The 17,755-nt window shown below is 30.0% G+C and overlaps 1 protein-coding gene across 4 annotated transcripts in view; it reads right to left on the bottom strand.

Moving 5' to 3' along the window:
- The window catches only part of LOC129969706 (inactive dipeptidyl peptidase 10-like), a 203,563-nt gene that overhangs the window by 96,497 nt on the left and 89,311 nt on the right, over nt 1-17,755 (bottom strand). The window contains exon 1 of one of the 4 annotated variants that reach the window (XM_056084401.1): nt 6-140. The exons of the other annotated variants lie outside the window; for them this stretch is intronic. Coding sequence (XP_055940376.1) covers nt 6-32 — 27 coding nt within the window. The 5' untranslated portion in view covers nt 33-140. Of the gene's footprint in view, nt 1-5; nt 141-17,755 lie in introns of those variants that run through there. 4 annotated transcript variants of the gene reach the window in all.

Raw genomic sequence — 17,755 nt, 5'->3', positions numbered from 1 at the left:
CTTACCTTCTTACACGAACAGGTTGATCCCATTTCTTAAATGTCCTCAAAGGGAAAAAAAGAAATAAATGTATTGACAAAATTAAAAAATCGAGAGCAAGAAAACTGAGAGAAAGAAATTCACCGCACGTTCGAGCTACTGAAAATAAACATATAGAACGTGGAGGTTTTTATGAATATAATCGTTTGTGATAAATGAGTTATCTCTTGAAGTTATATTTTACATTATGTAAAATAAACAAATGGTGATAAAAAATGCGTGATACAAGGTATTATCATAAGAGATGATACTTCACGATTTGTAAACAACTGCAAATTCAAACAAGTTGAACAATGCTGATATCACAACTTGAATTTCTCGATAAACGTATTGCTCGCTGTAAGCACAATTTTGTCTGGAATAATTATATATCACAAAATGACCTTGAAATTATTTTCTTTGCGTACACTGTGTAATAAGCCATTCAAGTTAATTTCGAATAGATAATTCTCACCATTATATTTGTTGATTATTCGTTACATTGAATTTAAAAGAGAAGACAAAATTGCTGGGTATTATACTATTTATAATAAATCTCTTAGTTTTTTTTTCTTTTACATTTTTAGAAGTTAAATCTAAGAAGTAGTAAACTTCTAAAATAGCTATTTTAGGTCGCTTTTTCATACATAGCTAGAATCGTTTCTAATTCAACGTATTAGCAATGAAGCGATATGATGAAAAATATCCACAATTGAATATAGAAAGAAGAAATTCAAATTCTTTCTTTTCAGAAATTCAAATACAAAGAATTAGTTGCCGTAAATAGTCACAAGATTTTTAAAAATATATAATTATATAAAAATAGTAGCAGATATTTACTTTGAATAAATCTCACAGAATAAATAAAATACATAAACGTATAAAGATCATGAATTTTAGTATTTACTGAACCATAAACATACGCGTTTCATCAAAATTATACAATCAAAAACTTAAAATTAGCTTTTTAAAAAAATCATAGTGTGGGAAATATCGATAGTTGAAATGGGTTATTGATATAAATTGGGTTAATTTCATGAAAAGAATCTCGATAAGAGCTTCACAATTTGTTTCACATGAACAAATACTGACCTTCAAAAAGCAGAACAATTTTTAAAAAGAGTTGGAATGACTTTTCACTTCATTAAGGATATGCAATTTTCCTTTATTATTTTATAATGCGTGAAATTACTTATTTTAAACACCCATTAATATGAATTTCCTTTTATTATACAAATAACATTCCTGATTTTATCATGACATAAGTTCTAACTTAAGACAACAAAAGGGAATGGGCAGAGAACTCCAATCCAAATAATTGTAAAAAAGACAAAAATGCAGGAAAAATTTTAAGCAGGAAAATGAAACAGCGGAATATTGAAACAACACAGCAACAATATTTTCTACTTGCAAATTGTTTCAATCACTCAAATTAACTTTTCTTGCATACATACCTAATAGTGAAAGGAGATAGTAAAAGTCCCAGAAGAAAAATACGTAGCTTAATGCCGTTTAGTAAATACAGGCGGTTATCAAAATAACAGAAACACTACAAACGAAGCAAACTGCATTTCTGAGGTTTATGAAATTTGAAATTTTTCTCTCTCTCTTGCATTTGAATAATATTAACAGAAATTGAAAGATCATGAAAAGAAGGATACTAAAATAATTGCTCGTTGAAATTATCGAGGAGGAGGGAATTCGAAAGTGTAATACACTCCAATGACAAGTATCACATAGGTGGAACTTCTTATCAAGGTACATCCCGTCATCGGCGATCGGACAATTAAGTAGGCAACGCCAATTTATCATTCCTAGAACAGAGAATCGGCTAATTTATGTAGCAACGTCTTATTATCGATCTATGAGTAATCTCTCACTCACTTGAGAACAATTCTCGCAGGTAAATCAGATTGTGCGTTGCGGTTTGATGAGATTTTACAGCTTGAAAGCTCGCGCAACTCGTTTAAATGGTTTCCCTACAAAAAATATGTAAAGAGAAGTTTATGCAGTGGCGGATTTAGACATTTAGTGACCTCAGATTTGAACATTATAAGGTTAATTCTTTTAATAAATTGGTCAGTTCAGCAGCTCCACATTTCAACATAACTAACTTTTTAGAAATTTAATTAACATTTCAATGCTGTAGGCTAAATTTTTATTTTAGCATCTTAGTGATATTAAGATATTTTTATGACATCTTTTATTTATTTGTTATGACTCATGATTATGTGGCATCCACGTTTGCACAAAATATTACTTAAGCAGATGCTCGATATTTACAAATGCTTTTATAATCAGTTAACATGATGAAACATATAAGGAATCCGATCAATTGTATTTGGCAAAAAGTTAATATTATCCTAGTATTTTCGATTCAGAGAATTAGTTAAAAACATTATTTGACAACGAAGTTAATAACATTTTTTAATCCATCCTCTTGCGTCCTTCTTTCAACCTAGTAGCCCTAGACAGCTACTTATTCAAAAATTAGCCATTATCTGCTATTTGTAATAATAAAATGCTAAAGGCTACGATAGTATTAATATTTTGTATTTCTTTAGTCAAAACACACAAGAGAAAAAGAACACAAAAGAGAAAAAAAAGAATCCAGTTTTGTGGTCACTAATGTATACATTAAAGTGCTTGCAAAAATTCGATAAATGAAATTTGCAGTTATTTTTGTGTAGAAACCTTACGTATATTAAAAATTTTTTAACTTAGTTTTAATATTTTGTTATAATTAATTTAATGGATAAAAATTATGAAATGTATGTGAGAAAAGGCATGCAGCCCTTTAAATTCTCAAACAATATATTTTTTTTAATATTGGGTAAACATTCCTTTTGAGGAATTAAAATTTATGAAAATTAATTTATCGAAAGACTAAACATAACATCTGAAAATTTAATTCACATGAATTCGAATAACTCTTCATCATTTGATCTTCAAAAAATCGATTGATGAAAATACATATTTTTGAACTAACATTTTGATTAATTAACTAAGAAAGTTTAAGCATTTCCTTAAAATGGCTATATGCAATTATAAAAAACATTTTCCAATAACAATTTCCAATCACTTATATGAGAAAATTACAATAACAATTGATTTTTTTTCTTCTTGTCTTCCATGTAATGAAAATGCATATATTTGTTTGTGTGTAAGTAATAAGAATTATAGTTAAAAATAAATTTTCTAAAAAAGTGGCAATTAGAAAAAATAGCACATAATAGATTGAATTTTCAGATAATAGAAAAATTGCTTTTCTTAGGATAAAAATATTCTGATTTACTGTTGGAAAACTTTTAAAAAATGCAAATTCAAACAATACTGTCACACAAGTGAGACATTTTTAAGTGAAGAAAATTGAGAGCAGACTTTATTGCTTACATTTCATTTCACGTACTTATAGTTTAATAATATTTGAAGTCAGTTTTCAAATGTAATAACACATAAAGCAGCGAAATTCTGATAAATATTCATTTAAATTGTGTTATGTTTAAAATATGCATCAAAATTCTCTCATTGCATCAAATTTCCAACATTACGAAACATCTAGAATATTTAGAAAAATCGAACTCTCATTTAAAAACTTTTAAAACATTAGGCTAAACCTTAATGGAATTAGATGCAGCTTCAATTAATATTCTCGTAACAAAAGGAATTTTCTAACATTATCATTTGAAATCGGAGCATAAATTGGTAAATAAAATTTTATTACTCAAAGTACGCCGAAGATTAATTTTTAATAAATGGCCTCCACTGAAAACCAAACTAATACACTTACCCGCAAAACGTATCTTCTGAATCGGAATACCATTGCAACTTAGCTAAAATGCATACACTTTGAATTATATTCAAACTGCACAGAAAAAAATAGTTTCAACAACAGAGTGTGACGATTGTTTTGATCGGGTTGAAACATGAAACAATAAGATATCACAAAAAAGAATAATTTAGATCATTTTACGTGTTGTTCACTTTCCCCTGGCCGCGAAATAGAGCATGAATTTTCAAAAAGCCGCCATTTGAGACGGTTGAGGAAGAGCGTTCTCTTCGAAGATATCGTTTATTATTTTCATTGCATAAACAATTCTTTTTACAGCTTCCACCAGTGAATCAGTCTTGTTTAAAAAATTTTCAAAAGTGCTCAAAGATTTTATAATGTGCTGTAAAATTTTTATTATATGCAATATAATTTTGTAAGACAAGAAGAAAATAAAAGGAATTGAAAATTATATAATATTGCAAGCTAAATGGAGACAAAGAAAGATGACGATCAAACAAAGAATAAAAATAAAATGAAGGAAAAAATTCATAAAATGCAAAATACATAAAAAAAATTTGCAATGAATTTAAAAAATAAAATTTGATATATAAAAAAACATGTTGCCATAAAAATACATCTCTAGTACATACATTTTAGATAAATCAAAATTATGTAAGAGATGCATTCTTTTTTTTTATATCAAACACATAACGTCAGTATTAAAAATTCCAGAATATTGAAATAGATCAAACGCTTATGTATAAATAAAATCGATAAAATTAATAAATGTTGATTTTGATTTCCAATTTTCATTGCTAATTCGACTTTGTTTGATTTCAGATATTTAATTCTTTGATTTCAGATTTTTTTTTAATACTTTGGTATAATTTTCACTTCTTTTTATTTCAATCAGCGTTTCTCAAATTAATAAAAAAGGATTGCTTAGAAATTCTTATTTCTTGTTTAATAAATTATTCAATTTTATCACTTAATAAATTATTAAAGAATAAATTATTTCTTGTTTAATAATTATCACTTAATAAATTATTAAATTTTGATTCCATATGAATGACCAACTTTTTCACGCAATAAAAAAAAAGTGATTTCAAGGCTCTATAACAGTTAAAACTATAAGTTAAAGCTACAAAAGTAGAAAACGCTTTAAAAAATACTACTTATTAGTGTACTAATAACAGCGTGTTTCAAGCATTTTTTATTAAATTTCTTTCTACATCTGATTCTTTTAATAAATCCATAAAAGAAATAAGCAGCAACAATAGTAAAAACATAAAACACGACACAAAGCTGCCTCATTTTGAAAATTCAGTCAAAAATAATTTCGTGAAGAACAGTATTTAATAATCACTAATAAAATAATTAGAAGCGAAAACATATTGTCCTCAGCGCAATGAAAAGTGATAAAAGTAAAGGCTCATGTTACACAGCATTTAAATTGCTAAAAAAAGAATTTTTTAAAATATCACATTTATTCTGTGATATTTTAAAAAATTCTAATAAAAGCTGAAGTAAGAATATAATTAGAATCCAATGAATATTTCACAACTCCATTAAAATTGTAATGACATCATTTTATTTATTACTTATTCATAATGCAATTGTTTATTTTTTTTCTTCAATTCATAGCTCAAAAAATTCACTGAAGAAATTTGATAAATAAGAAACCGTTTCTTTTGCTAAAAGCCAAACCTGAATAATTTGTACTGTACCCAGATTGGCCCATAAAATGCTGAAGCCAGTCGGTGAAAACAAATCATCTGCTCTGGTACATTCATTGTTTAGCCAACTTAATCTCAAAAGATTATATTAGATCGCCGAGTAAGTTAGAATTTGTTGGAATGAATGCTATTCAGTGACGAATCAAACCTATGATTAGCATTTATTTGATTAGGATTTTGTCACGGCATGAGTTGGCAATCTCGAGAAACAGAGAAAGGCGCGTCTTTCAATGCGATCTCTAATGCAACAATAGTTGCCTGATTAGGGGATTGGAATTTCCAGATGAATTTTGATGCATGTGTTAGAATTTGTAACTGGAGAGCAAAGCATTGAATTTCGATACCACTGACAATAGCAAATGGAACAATAGATAAACAATACTGGCTAATGGAAATGATTTATTCGGCATTCGTCTCTAATTACATGTCCCGTATTATTGCATTTATTTAGAGAAATAAATTTATGTACCTTGTGTAAAAAAGAGAGAAGCCAGACATTTCTTCAAAACAAATCACTAAGATTAAATGAAATAAAATAGATCTTGTGATCACTCGTACGCCGATACAGTCCTCGTTTTCGGTTCGGAAAGAAGCACTCTTGTTTATTTTCTTTTATTTAGCAAATATTTCATATTAACTTTTTCAAAGACAAATTCTTTAGTGGAAAAAAAACTATTAATTTTTTTTCTTAATTATGTATTATTTATTTAAGACTGGTATTATTTAAAGTGGATTAAACTGAACTTTTTTAAAATGTTGTATTATATATATACACATTATATTCAGAATTAAGAAATATTTTTGCAGGAGAAAAAAATACTAAAAAGTTTTCTCTGTAAAAAAAATCACCTATAAGTACTTTGCGAAATAATATAGAAGTAATCAGTGTTTTATCAGTTTAATTTAAAGAAATCGAGCTAATATGAATGCGGATAAATAAGAAAAAAGATCACATTTCGAAAATTAAAAACATTTTCTTTATTGGAAAGGAATTTTTCTTTCCAAATGTCATATAATAAAATAAAAACATATTTCTTCAAAAAAAAAAAAAAAGAATTCTTCGAGAAGAAATTTGAGGAATACTCTAGAGGATAAAAACTCGAATCACATTTCTAAAAATATAGAAGTGTTAAAGGAAATTTGCTTCATGTCATTAGAAATAAAATTGTGTAAAAATGATAACTGAAAAAAAGGAAGGCAGCCGAGAAGCACAGTTTTACCTCTTTTTGCACCGCGATTACTTGTAAACCTTTCAACGTCATCAGAAAAACAATCGACAAAAATCAAATGAGTAAGATATTCTGATTATTCTTATTTTATATCAGAAATGCCACCATTATTTTAAAATGATGCTGACATTAGAATGTCGCCTCCATGAACTTAATTTACATTTTCAGAAGACACGATTACATTAAAAAAAAGGCACTCAAAATTCCTCAAATATATTTAGACATTGTAAATTTCATTAGAATGGAAATAGATCGTTGTATCTATGGTATATCGATTTCGCCCCTAATGTTCTCAGAAACGAAACTATGAGTAAATGGCGCTAATGATCACCCCCTCCTAAAATAACAACAAAATATTTAAATTTTTTTATATTAAGTATTAAAATTGGGATTTCAAGAAGTATTGAGTCTTAGTTATGACACTTTCGAGTCAAATTTCATGGTTTAAATGTGATGAATTCATCTGGAGAGAAGAACCGAGAACAAACTCTTTCTGTTATAAATATAACTTAATGTTAAAATGTGAGCGATAAAAAAAGACCAGTAGAATAGCTTTATTAAATGATAAGTCGATATTTTCACTTCTCTCGTCAAAGCCACAAAAAAGAGGACCCAGAACTAAATGGTTCGGAATAAGGTTAAAAATTACAGTTCCCAGCTAACCGAGACAAGATAAATCTAACTATAATTTATCGTGTAACTGTAAGAAGATTAATGATCTGCGGACGTGTTACCATCCTTTCAAAAGTGTATTGGTGACGTATTGATTGGTATACTGACGTAGGCACAACATAATTCTGTGCAAAAAAAAAAAAAAAAAAAGAATCATGTTTGCAGAAGAGATTTCAAGCTTTTAATCAAAATTGGACGCCCCCAAATGATAATAAATATGGATATAAACTAAGAAATTTTAGATACGATTATGTCTGCACATGAAATGTGAAATTTTAGTTTTAAAAGAAATATCTGCTAAATGAAGTATTAAAAAATGACTTTTTTTAAAAATTAAGATTTACAATTTATTTGTTTTTCTATATGAGGGATAAATTCTATGAAGTAGGAATCCGGTCTTTTCAATGCCATATTTCAGAATTATCATTTTTGCTTCAAACAAAGATTTCAACCAAAAAAACAGTCAAACGATTAATGGCATTCCTTCTCAGCTACTAAAGCTAGAATGAAATGGGGGGGGGGAAACTATAAAAATAAAGTCAATAAGTGCATTATTTAATAACTAAGTGATAAATGATATGTTCTTTTAAAATAAAGCATTTTTTTATAATGCTTTTCTTCAATTTCTCACTCTTTAGATTTTTAAAGGCGATATTTCGCAATGGATTTTTTCAGTTTCTGATGTATTAGAGTTCTGAAAGTTTGTAGTTATTTCTTTATGAAAACAGAATGCTTTTTTTTATATAATTTATTAAAATAATCTAACTAAAAATTGATTTTACAAAGACAGGATCATAAAAAAAAACAAATGCAATTCTTTAAATTGAAAAAATATTAATTTTTATATTTATAATCAAAAATTATGAAACACATTTAAGACCAAAGAGTGAAAACTGATAAAAATAAAAATGTTTAAAACATGCGCTTGTGTCATAAAAGAGATCAAATAAAAATATAAAAACGTATAAAATTTCAAATAAATTAAAACACAACGGAAACATAAAAAAATTCGGATAAGAAATAAAATTTAATAAATTATGAAAATATGATTCATATTTCAATTTACAAAAAAAATTTCTATCAGAATCGGATCCGATGCTTCGTTATGTTACAGTTTATATTTTTGAAGAAAATATATTAGAAGTAAGAAATTAAAGTTATTTTAGAAAGATAAGAAATTTAGTAATGTGAAGTAGAATATTTAACATTCTTTTAATATTCTGGAAGAATATCTGATATATAAAAATGAATATTTTTTTTGTTCGTATTTTATGTGCTGCCGTACCGTTCATCCGATGGCGATAAAACTTAGCGACTTTATTACTTGCCATTGCGCAAAAGTTATAGGCGTAATGCAAATATTAGCATTTATTTTGATTATAATAAAAGTTACAAACAAATCGTTTCATACTTTCTATTATTCAACGTTATTTTGAAATTGACAAAAGACAAACGTCATGCGGAGTGAATCGCACATATATCAAACAAAATAAAATTGTTATAAGCAATAATTGTGTTAATCAATTTGAGTGAGATAAAATGGGAAATAGTTCGTGCCAGCGCTCATTTTTTCTTTTTTTTTAATGTATAGCCATCTACACAGGATGTTGCCATTCAGCGTGCACAATATTTCGGCTGTGGCGAACCGCACATATTATTCAGAGTTTATCTCGCACATACAAATTATAATTATTATTATCAATGCCTATCAAGATAAGTTATATATAATGGAAATTTTCCAGTGCAAACAGTCATTTTTGTATTCATTCAGTTAATAAACAAAAGATATTTTAGTTATACAAGCGTATATCCTGTTCATTGCTTTGTCAAAAACGATGCCTCCCAAACGTTCGTCACTTAGTAGATCTACCAGCGAAGCACCTAGAAATAAGCAAATTCCAGCTTCTCAAACAAACGAGAAAAGAAGCAGATCGTTTACGAAATGCAAATTCACATGCTTCAGAATCTCAAGGTCAACAAGCGGTAAGAATCGAATGTTTATGTGCTACCCAATATCGCACAACAGAATCAGAAGACCACTATTGAATCGAGAATCAACAACATTCAACAAGAACGAAGGAACTATTCTTAATGGAAGTCGAATGGAGAAGATGGGCTTATTCCACGCATTCCCATTATTCCCACAGACATGCTTTTTATTTCAAACGACTGCAGTTCCTCATTCCAATTGCATTCTCGATGACCATCAATAAGGCGCAAGATCAAAGTGTGCGGATTGAATGTAGAAAATCCAAGTTTTTCACATGGCCAGTTGCATGTTAGATGCTCACGTGTAGGACAGTAAAGATTTTTTTTTTTTTTTTTTTTTTTTGTTGAACAAGAAATATTGTCTACCTGAAAGCACCTGAATAACAACATAAAAAAGAATAAATATCCATGCTTTTCTTTTATATATCATTCCATTTCAATGCATGTATTCATTCTCGATAAATGGCATTCTTTCCATTATTCCTAATTAAACAAGATTACTATTTCAAATTTCAAACGGTATTTCCAAAATTATTTCTCCTGCGGCAGCAACGCGTCGGGTACTATCTAATTAAATATACAAATTACATACGAATTGGAATATTTATTGTTAGAAATCAAGGATATTAGATGGTAATTTAGTTCCAAAATGAAGTTTTTTGTAATTGCTTATAATGGGGACATAAGCAAAACGGCTTCATTTGGCATGGTGTTGCAGTGTCAAAGTAAGTGGGCTAAGAAACGTTGGAGAGAGGAAGTGTGCGCCTCGGAGAGCCAAAGTTGAACATTTTAAATCTAATTTCAACTAGAAATGAGGCGTCATTTTCTTTCCGAAAACATCACAGCACAAAAATAATTTTTACACCATCTTAAAATTTAAAAAAAAAATTTTTTTCAGTGATAGTTCTTCTTTTCTCTATCTTTATTTAATTTTGAAAAAGTATTTCAAGTATATTTTACAACAATATATTTCATTCTTGAAGTCAAATAGTTTTCATTGTTGCGACTAACATTTTGTTCTGTTTTTTCCGTATTGATCAAAATATGAAAATCCAACTCATATTTCCATGTTGATTAGATTTCCGTATGCGGGATGTTTTTAACAAAACTTTTGAAAATTTCTTGTAATTACAATTAAAAGTTGACTTTAATTGTAATTGTAAAACAATGGCGAAAATGCTTTTTAAGCGCGCCCATTTTTAAATGCTACTGTTTCTTCCCCTGATATAATTAAGTGTATAAGCAGAAAATTTAGAGAAATGCATAGAACAACGAGCAGAATGGTGCAAGGTTTTAAAAAAAGTATAAATTATATGTCTTGCAATTTTAAGTTTATAAATATTTTGATGAAGAAGCTTTTTATACCAATAACACTAGTGAAATTTTTAGAAAAATTAGTCCAGGCGAGCCAGTTAGTTACCAAAGGTAATTGGTAATTAAAAAACTGCTTTTATCAGTGGAAAGAAAAACAAAAACAAAAATGTAAAGACCAATTTTAAACAAAAATGTGAAGATCATAAAAAAATTATAAAAACATGAAGTGCAAAAAACAATAAGAGAAGATATATGTATGTAGAAAGTAATATAAGGAACGGATGCTAATGAATTAAAGTGTTTAGTTCATTTCGATTATAATAGCTGGCGACGCCAACATGTCAAATCAAACTTAACCGGATGTTAACATCCAAAGAAAAAAGTCAGGCTCGCCCGTATGACTTCAGGCGCGTAAGAATCTTCTAAAAGAGCACTCGATTCTTCCAGTGGGAATGGACGTGTGAGGTCTGACGCTGTTTATGTGCTCCTCTTAAAGGAAAAATGGAAACAAACCCTTTTCAGGCCTTGACCATATTTGACCCCCCCCCTCTCATAGGTGTACCATGCTCTTTATTTAAACTGTTTTATCACCTTTTTGTAAATAGTCTAATATTATAAATATTGAAATATTTATTTCTTTTTAATCTTAATAAATTAATTGTTCGTTTAATTCGGTTATTATTATTCCTTTTTCAAAATTCACTTTGCCCCAAGTCATCGTCCTATATTGCGTGCGTGTGTAAAAACATACATTTTAAGCAGTTTCGTAGCCGAAGAGAGAAGACACTTTTGAAAATTTTAAAACTCCGCTTTATTCCATCCCGGGAGACACAATTTAAGTACAAGAAGGAAGCGACGGGATACGTCAGTCCACGACACAAGAGAAGAGCAAAAGAGATCGAAATATTTTCTCCAGTGATATATTACTGTGATATTCTGATAGGGATTTCACACGTGTCTCTTTAGGTAAGGGAATTTCGGCATCTCCAAAAGAATGTGGCAAAACATGAAGCATTTTAATCCTTCCACTCGGAGCGTGAGAACCGCTGATTCTGGCAGTTTTACAGAGCGCGTTTAGCGTTCATTCAACAAAGAAGTGTATTGGGTCAGGAAATAAGAGACCATTTCAGAATGAAGTTAATATGGATTAAATGAAGATAAAAGTCTGGGCATGAATTAAGATTTAAATTATATATATGTAAACCCCAATGAATGTCATAAAAAACAATCATCTTTTAAATGTTTGACCAAAACATTTGCACCCTACGCCTTTATTATTTTTGTTTTGGCCGCAGAATTTAGTAAAATATTTTATTATTATAATAATCATAATTTATTATTATATTAATCATAATGGAAAAAATTTATTATTATATTAATCATAATGGATTGTTATTATAATCATAATGGAATAAATGCTCTTAAATTTATCCCCAAATGGCACCCCTAATACGGAATCAAAATTTGAACTAAAATTAAATATACTCTCATTAAATCATTCATTGGCAACGAAGATTTGAAAATATTGTATTCATAGTGAAGCAAGTGTTTATAATTTCAGAACTCCATTAAATACTCTGTTCTCATCGAAAAGCAACAGGTGTAAACACTTTTAGAACTCTAATGCATGGGGAAGGCGGTAAAAATCAATGACATCATTCTGCTTTTACAAACATGAAAGAAGCCAGTTTAAATAAAAATGTGTAAAACTCATAGGAACGGATTCAAAATAAAAATTCAGTTATTGCGATGAATTGAAAAACAAGCTATCATAGATACATTAAAAAAAATCAGTAAAACATTGGTCATAATAATTTTCCAAATAACCGACGGTCGATTCCATTATCCGGCCAACTAGAGTTTGACTTTTTCGGAAGGTTAGTTTGATCAGATTACAGGAACACACGGAACATGTCGATGTTAAAGAGTCTCCGTTATTCACTGACAGTCTGTTTGATTTGCTTTTGCTTGATGAACGTCCGTTTTTGAGGAAAATGAGGCTATTATTTCGGCGCACTTCATTATCTTGAAATGTGATGAGATCGACACCTGAAATTATATCTGAATTTCTACTTACCACTGATGGATGCATCATTGGTTCTGACAAATCAATCGATAAGTTTGTATCTTTTGATAGAATAGATTCTTTAAGAAGCCATCTTTTTTGGTTCTAAAAACCCTCATTTCTATCAGAGGAACACTGCCGCTCTAAAGCGAACGCTAAGCAGGAGAAATGGAAGCTAAACAATATACAACACTGGACAAAAGAGAGTAGGATATTACCTATTGGTGTCGATGAGACGTGTAAGTTTTTCATTATCAGAAACGAATGCTGAATAGCTGAATGAATCTGAATTTTTACTTCCGTTTTCTGAGCTAAGTGGAGTTCGGCGTCCTATTACAAGTTATTCTAATGGTAATAGGATATCACCACGATCGGTGACCTATTTGTTTTTTGAATTTTAAAAAAGCTTGTTATGAATAACTCATGCTAGTTCTACATAATAAAAAAATGAGTTACGATATTGCCTATTTTCATGCTAGAAAATGAAGCTTGTCGATGCAAGTCTTAGAAATATATTTAGTTGTTTTAAAGTTTGGAGAACAATTTTAGACTGGTCATTCACCCTATTGCTTTTCAAAAGCTTTATTTGAGCAGCCCACGTCACAACAATTGGAGACAACGTGGAATCCATTATGCCGTAAACATTCCTGTTCAGAGAACTGCCATTCAATACAGCGGTGGCTTGAGGCCATTTTTGTCTCCAGGCAGTATGCATTATTAGGTCACTCGTTTCATGAACGAGTCAATTGACTCGTGGTTTCACGTTAGAATATATTTTAAACTCATTTAATGATTTACTTTAACTTTATTTTTTAAATTTTACTATAACATGAAAAATGAATATGATTTTATTTGTTACGATTGAGGACCGTTCCTGTTTATACACAATTTTATTCCATTAGACATTCGATGTTTACAAATAATTTGATAATGTAATAAAGTAGACAGGAAATGGACCAAATATATTTGGCAGAGGATTCATATCATCCTAATATATTTTAATCATAGAACTTCGCAAATTTATTGATTCAGAAAATCGGCCAGTGACATTTTTCTTTTTAATCACCGTGCATGCGACTCCAAAAGGTTATTTAGTGGGGATTCCGATACATCTTAAAATGTAAACATCTTATATATAAAAGTGCTTCAGAAAAAGTTGACGCAAACGAAGTTGATTCCTTGTCTAGCAAATGAATACAAAAAAATATTTTACTTCTTTATGAAAATGCAGAGATTCTTCATCGAAAGTAGTTTTAGAAACAGTTAAAAATATACGCGCCATTTTTTCTATGTACTGTATTTGATATAATAATAAAAAATGATGTTTAAAGATTTGAAATTCGATGAAATAGAGAGAAAATTATAAGAAAATGTTATGATTCGAAATGTACAATATAGCAATAATTATGTATAAAAGGAAATCTTCGTATGATTTCTTCTTAAGGTATCAGATGTGATGATACATAATATTTGTTAGGACTATAATGAAAGGAAGGTACAGTATTTTAATATTATACGAAATTTAGTTTGAGCTTATTTAGTAATCCATCAGAACCCTGACCAAACGAGAAGCACGTCTCACCTTATTATCGTTACTTCAGGGGCTTGAAAAAAAATTCAGAGTCTACCAAATTGAACGATCAATAAATCATAATGCACATGCAATTGGAACAAAGAATCAAACCAGAATTCCAAAAATAAATATTCAGCAATATAATCTTTCCAGCAAATATTCTTTGCTTTTCCTTTTGTTCTAGAACAAATAGTTATTTAAATCTAATTATCTTTTTTTCAAAGAGACAACATTTTATTACTAATTCTTACTGTCTACAGGCAGAACCTCGAGTATGAGGATGAAAAAACTACTGTATAAATAATCAGATGATCGTTTCCAGTAGCGATGTCTTCATTCTATTCCTATTAGGAGAAGGAATTCGATGTAATGTTCCCCCTTGTAGACCTGTGATAGATTCTATTTTGCCTGGTGTAAAACTTCAATAGTAACAATCCAAACATTGAATTAAGTTGAATGTTTTGGGTGGAACAGGACATTTCTTTAGGGTTGCGTCTGAAGTAATAAAAAGGGAGTCTTCGTATTATATAATCGGCGAAGTACTTAAATTTGAGAATTAGTTTTATGAATACTTACTTTTTAAGAGTTAATTAATTTCTCAGATAAATGATCTTCTTTAAGACAAGGTGGGTGGGGGCAGGGAATTTTCAAATGGCGAGGATGGCATCCGAGCATTTCCTCTATCCTCCCATCAATGCGAGAACGGTTTCTTCGAACGGATCGAGATCAAACACCAAATCCCGGCCTTTTTTTTTTTTTTTTTTTTTTTTTGCAAACTGCCCGATCTTATGCTCCGGAAGCGGCATTTCTGATTTCCAGTTTTATTCGTGTCAGTACGTTACTTTCTCGTACACAAAGTACTGTAATCGTCAGAAAATTCGAACTCGAGATTTTGATGTTTTAGCCCCCCCCCCCAATTCGAAAAATCTTTGCCATTATGTGACAAAACACTTTGAGCTCATCGGATGAAACTTAGCAGAATATCATTACAACAAATTCATAGATTTGTATCAAGCTTTAAGCATTCAGTGGAATTTTGTCTGTCCGAATATAAATTTACTCAGTAGCTACAAAACGAAGAGATCTAGATAAATGAAATCCATTTTTCTGATTTAACACCTACATTATAAATTCTCATCAAATATTGAGCCAAATACAATGAGTGGTTGACTGTCCAGTGAACAATACTTCCAGTAGCATGTAAATTTCATAACTCAAAAACGCCAATGTCCTATAAATATGGCCAATAAATATGTCCTATTTGGTGTGTGATGCTGCGACTACAATCGTAGTTGTATGCAAAATTTTGGTTTCAACAGGTTGAGAAAAACGTGTCTAAAACAATCAAATCGCCTTTATTAGAGAATACGCGAGAAAATTCTGGAAAGACCACTACCGCTGGTTTAAAAGTCCTATCCATTTCAAATTTTATGAAATTTTTAGTACAAGATTTATAAATGTCTGTTATGATGCATGTAAATAAATGAAGGAGGCCGATTTTTCAAATAATTTTTATTCAATTAAAATCTCGCATTGTTGTTTTCAAAATAGTCACCCACACAGCAACGGAAGCGATTTCTCCTCTCTTCACAGCAATGCTTGAACTCTCAAAATGAAATTGCCTCCAGCCGATTGGTTACGCCCATTTTAACATTTTTCTGGTGCTTTTGAGATAGAATTTTAATCTTGGGGATGGAAAGAATTCGCATGGACTGAACGTCGGAGATATAAAGAACCACACGAAAGGTTTTATTAAATGAACAAACTTTGAGGGTTTACCTCAATTGCATCATCATGCTTTATTGTACAATACACTGAACGTAACACTGAAATGGACACCTATCGATTCCGACGCATCAAGACGAGTGTCTATCTTTCAAGCGATCCGATCGTGGGAGACGCTTGCCTGGAGCTAAAAGGGCGTCCGGTAGATCAGTGTGTACACAACGGTCATTCTGAACACATATGTGAGGCAACCTACCAATTTCGTTACAACAAATTTATTGACTGAAAATGCGCCTAGCAAGCCTTGCTCTCACAGGCATGTTTTTTTTAAAAACATTTTTTAAGAATTTTTTGTTAAAAGGGCCAGTGCAATGTTTGGCCGAAAGGCACTTGAAGTTTTCTAATTTGCTGAATTAATACCGTCAAAAAAGTAAATCAGATTTTTTTAAAATTCTAAGTTTGAAGCATATTGACTTAAGAGCTTTGTTATTAGATCGTACTCCAATATCTAAGACTCGTTCCTTGTAAAGACATTCCAGAAAATGGTTTTCCTCATCTTTTAGTCCTCTAACGACAACTTGCAAAACCTTAACGAAGTAAATTATTCCTCATTTAAACAATTTTTTTTCTTTAATGATGTCGAACAGTACGCAGAATAGATCGGGGTTTTGAGAGTCTATTGTACTTCAATGAAAAGAGACTCGAATGCTGAAAGCGTTTTTGCGTAGCCAATTTGTACGAAAAAATACATAGTATATATGTAAAGGTATGAAGTATATATAAAAATTTGTAATGCTGGGAAAGGCTTAAAAAATATTCCCACCAATGCGAAATCTTAGCTTCTGATTTGACATCTAATGACTCTTATGCGTGCGAATAAAATGAAGCATGAATGAATATGATAAGTTATGGGGTCATAAAACTCCACATTTCATTTATTTACTGTCACACTGGATTGTGGCAAAGTTTAATGAGCTGAGATCTGCATATTCATAATATTCTCATTTCACTTGAAAGTTATCGCAAATATTTTCTTTCGACATAATTTTTTTCAGCGTTATTTTTCCATTTTGTACTTGGCATTGCAATAGAGAGTCACTCAATTTTTTTAAACCAGTTATATTAATTAGTTTTGACTTAAGTGTTAATAAATATTATGAATAGAGAAAATACCACTGCAAGGAAACTTAATATTACTGTACATTTAAGTCTAAAGTGCTCTTCAAATGATATATAAATATATATTTTATTTCTTGCGCACTCTGCCATTGTGCATGGGATTTTCTACTAAAACTTCATAAGTAAATCTTTGATAATCACATCCGAGATATTACTAACAGGATACAACTCGAGTAGACAGACACATCTCCTTGGATTAGGTTGTCCCAGATTTTTTTTTTGTTAATAAACAAAACACGCTATACACTGATTTATTGCTTTATACATTAACTGTTCTGCTTCATCATTTTATTTTATTTCTTTCTCAGGAAGCCTTATCATTCCCTTTTAAGAAAATGGATGCTGCATAATTGCGAATTATTCCTCGAGGTACATTTTTATTTCTCTTGCTGACTGAACCATTGATTGTAGAGAGAATCTTTTAAAACATGAATAAATTATAGTCGGATGGAGCAAGATCTGGGGAATTCGGAGGATACAGTA

Source organism: Argiope bruennichi, chromosome 5 (genome assembly GCF_947563725.1).
Source record: "Argiope bruennichi chromosome 5, qqArgBrue1.1, whole genome shotgun sequence".
Taxonomy (NCBI): domain Eukaryota; kingdom Metazoa; phylum Arthropoda; class Arachnida; order Araneae; family Araneidae; genus Argiope; species Argiope bruennichi.
This window is presented reverse-complemented; position numbering and strand designations above follow the sequence as displayed.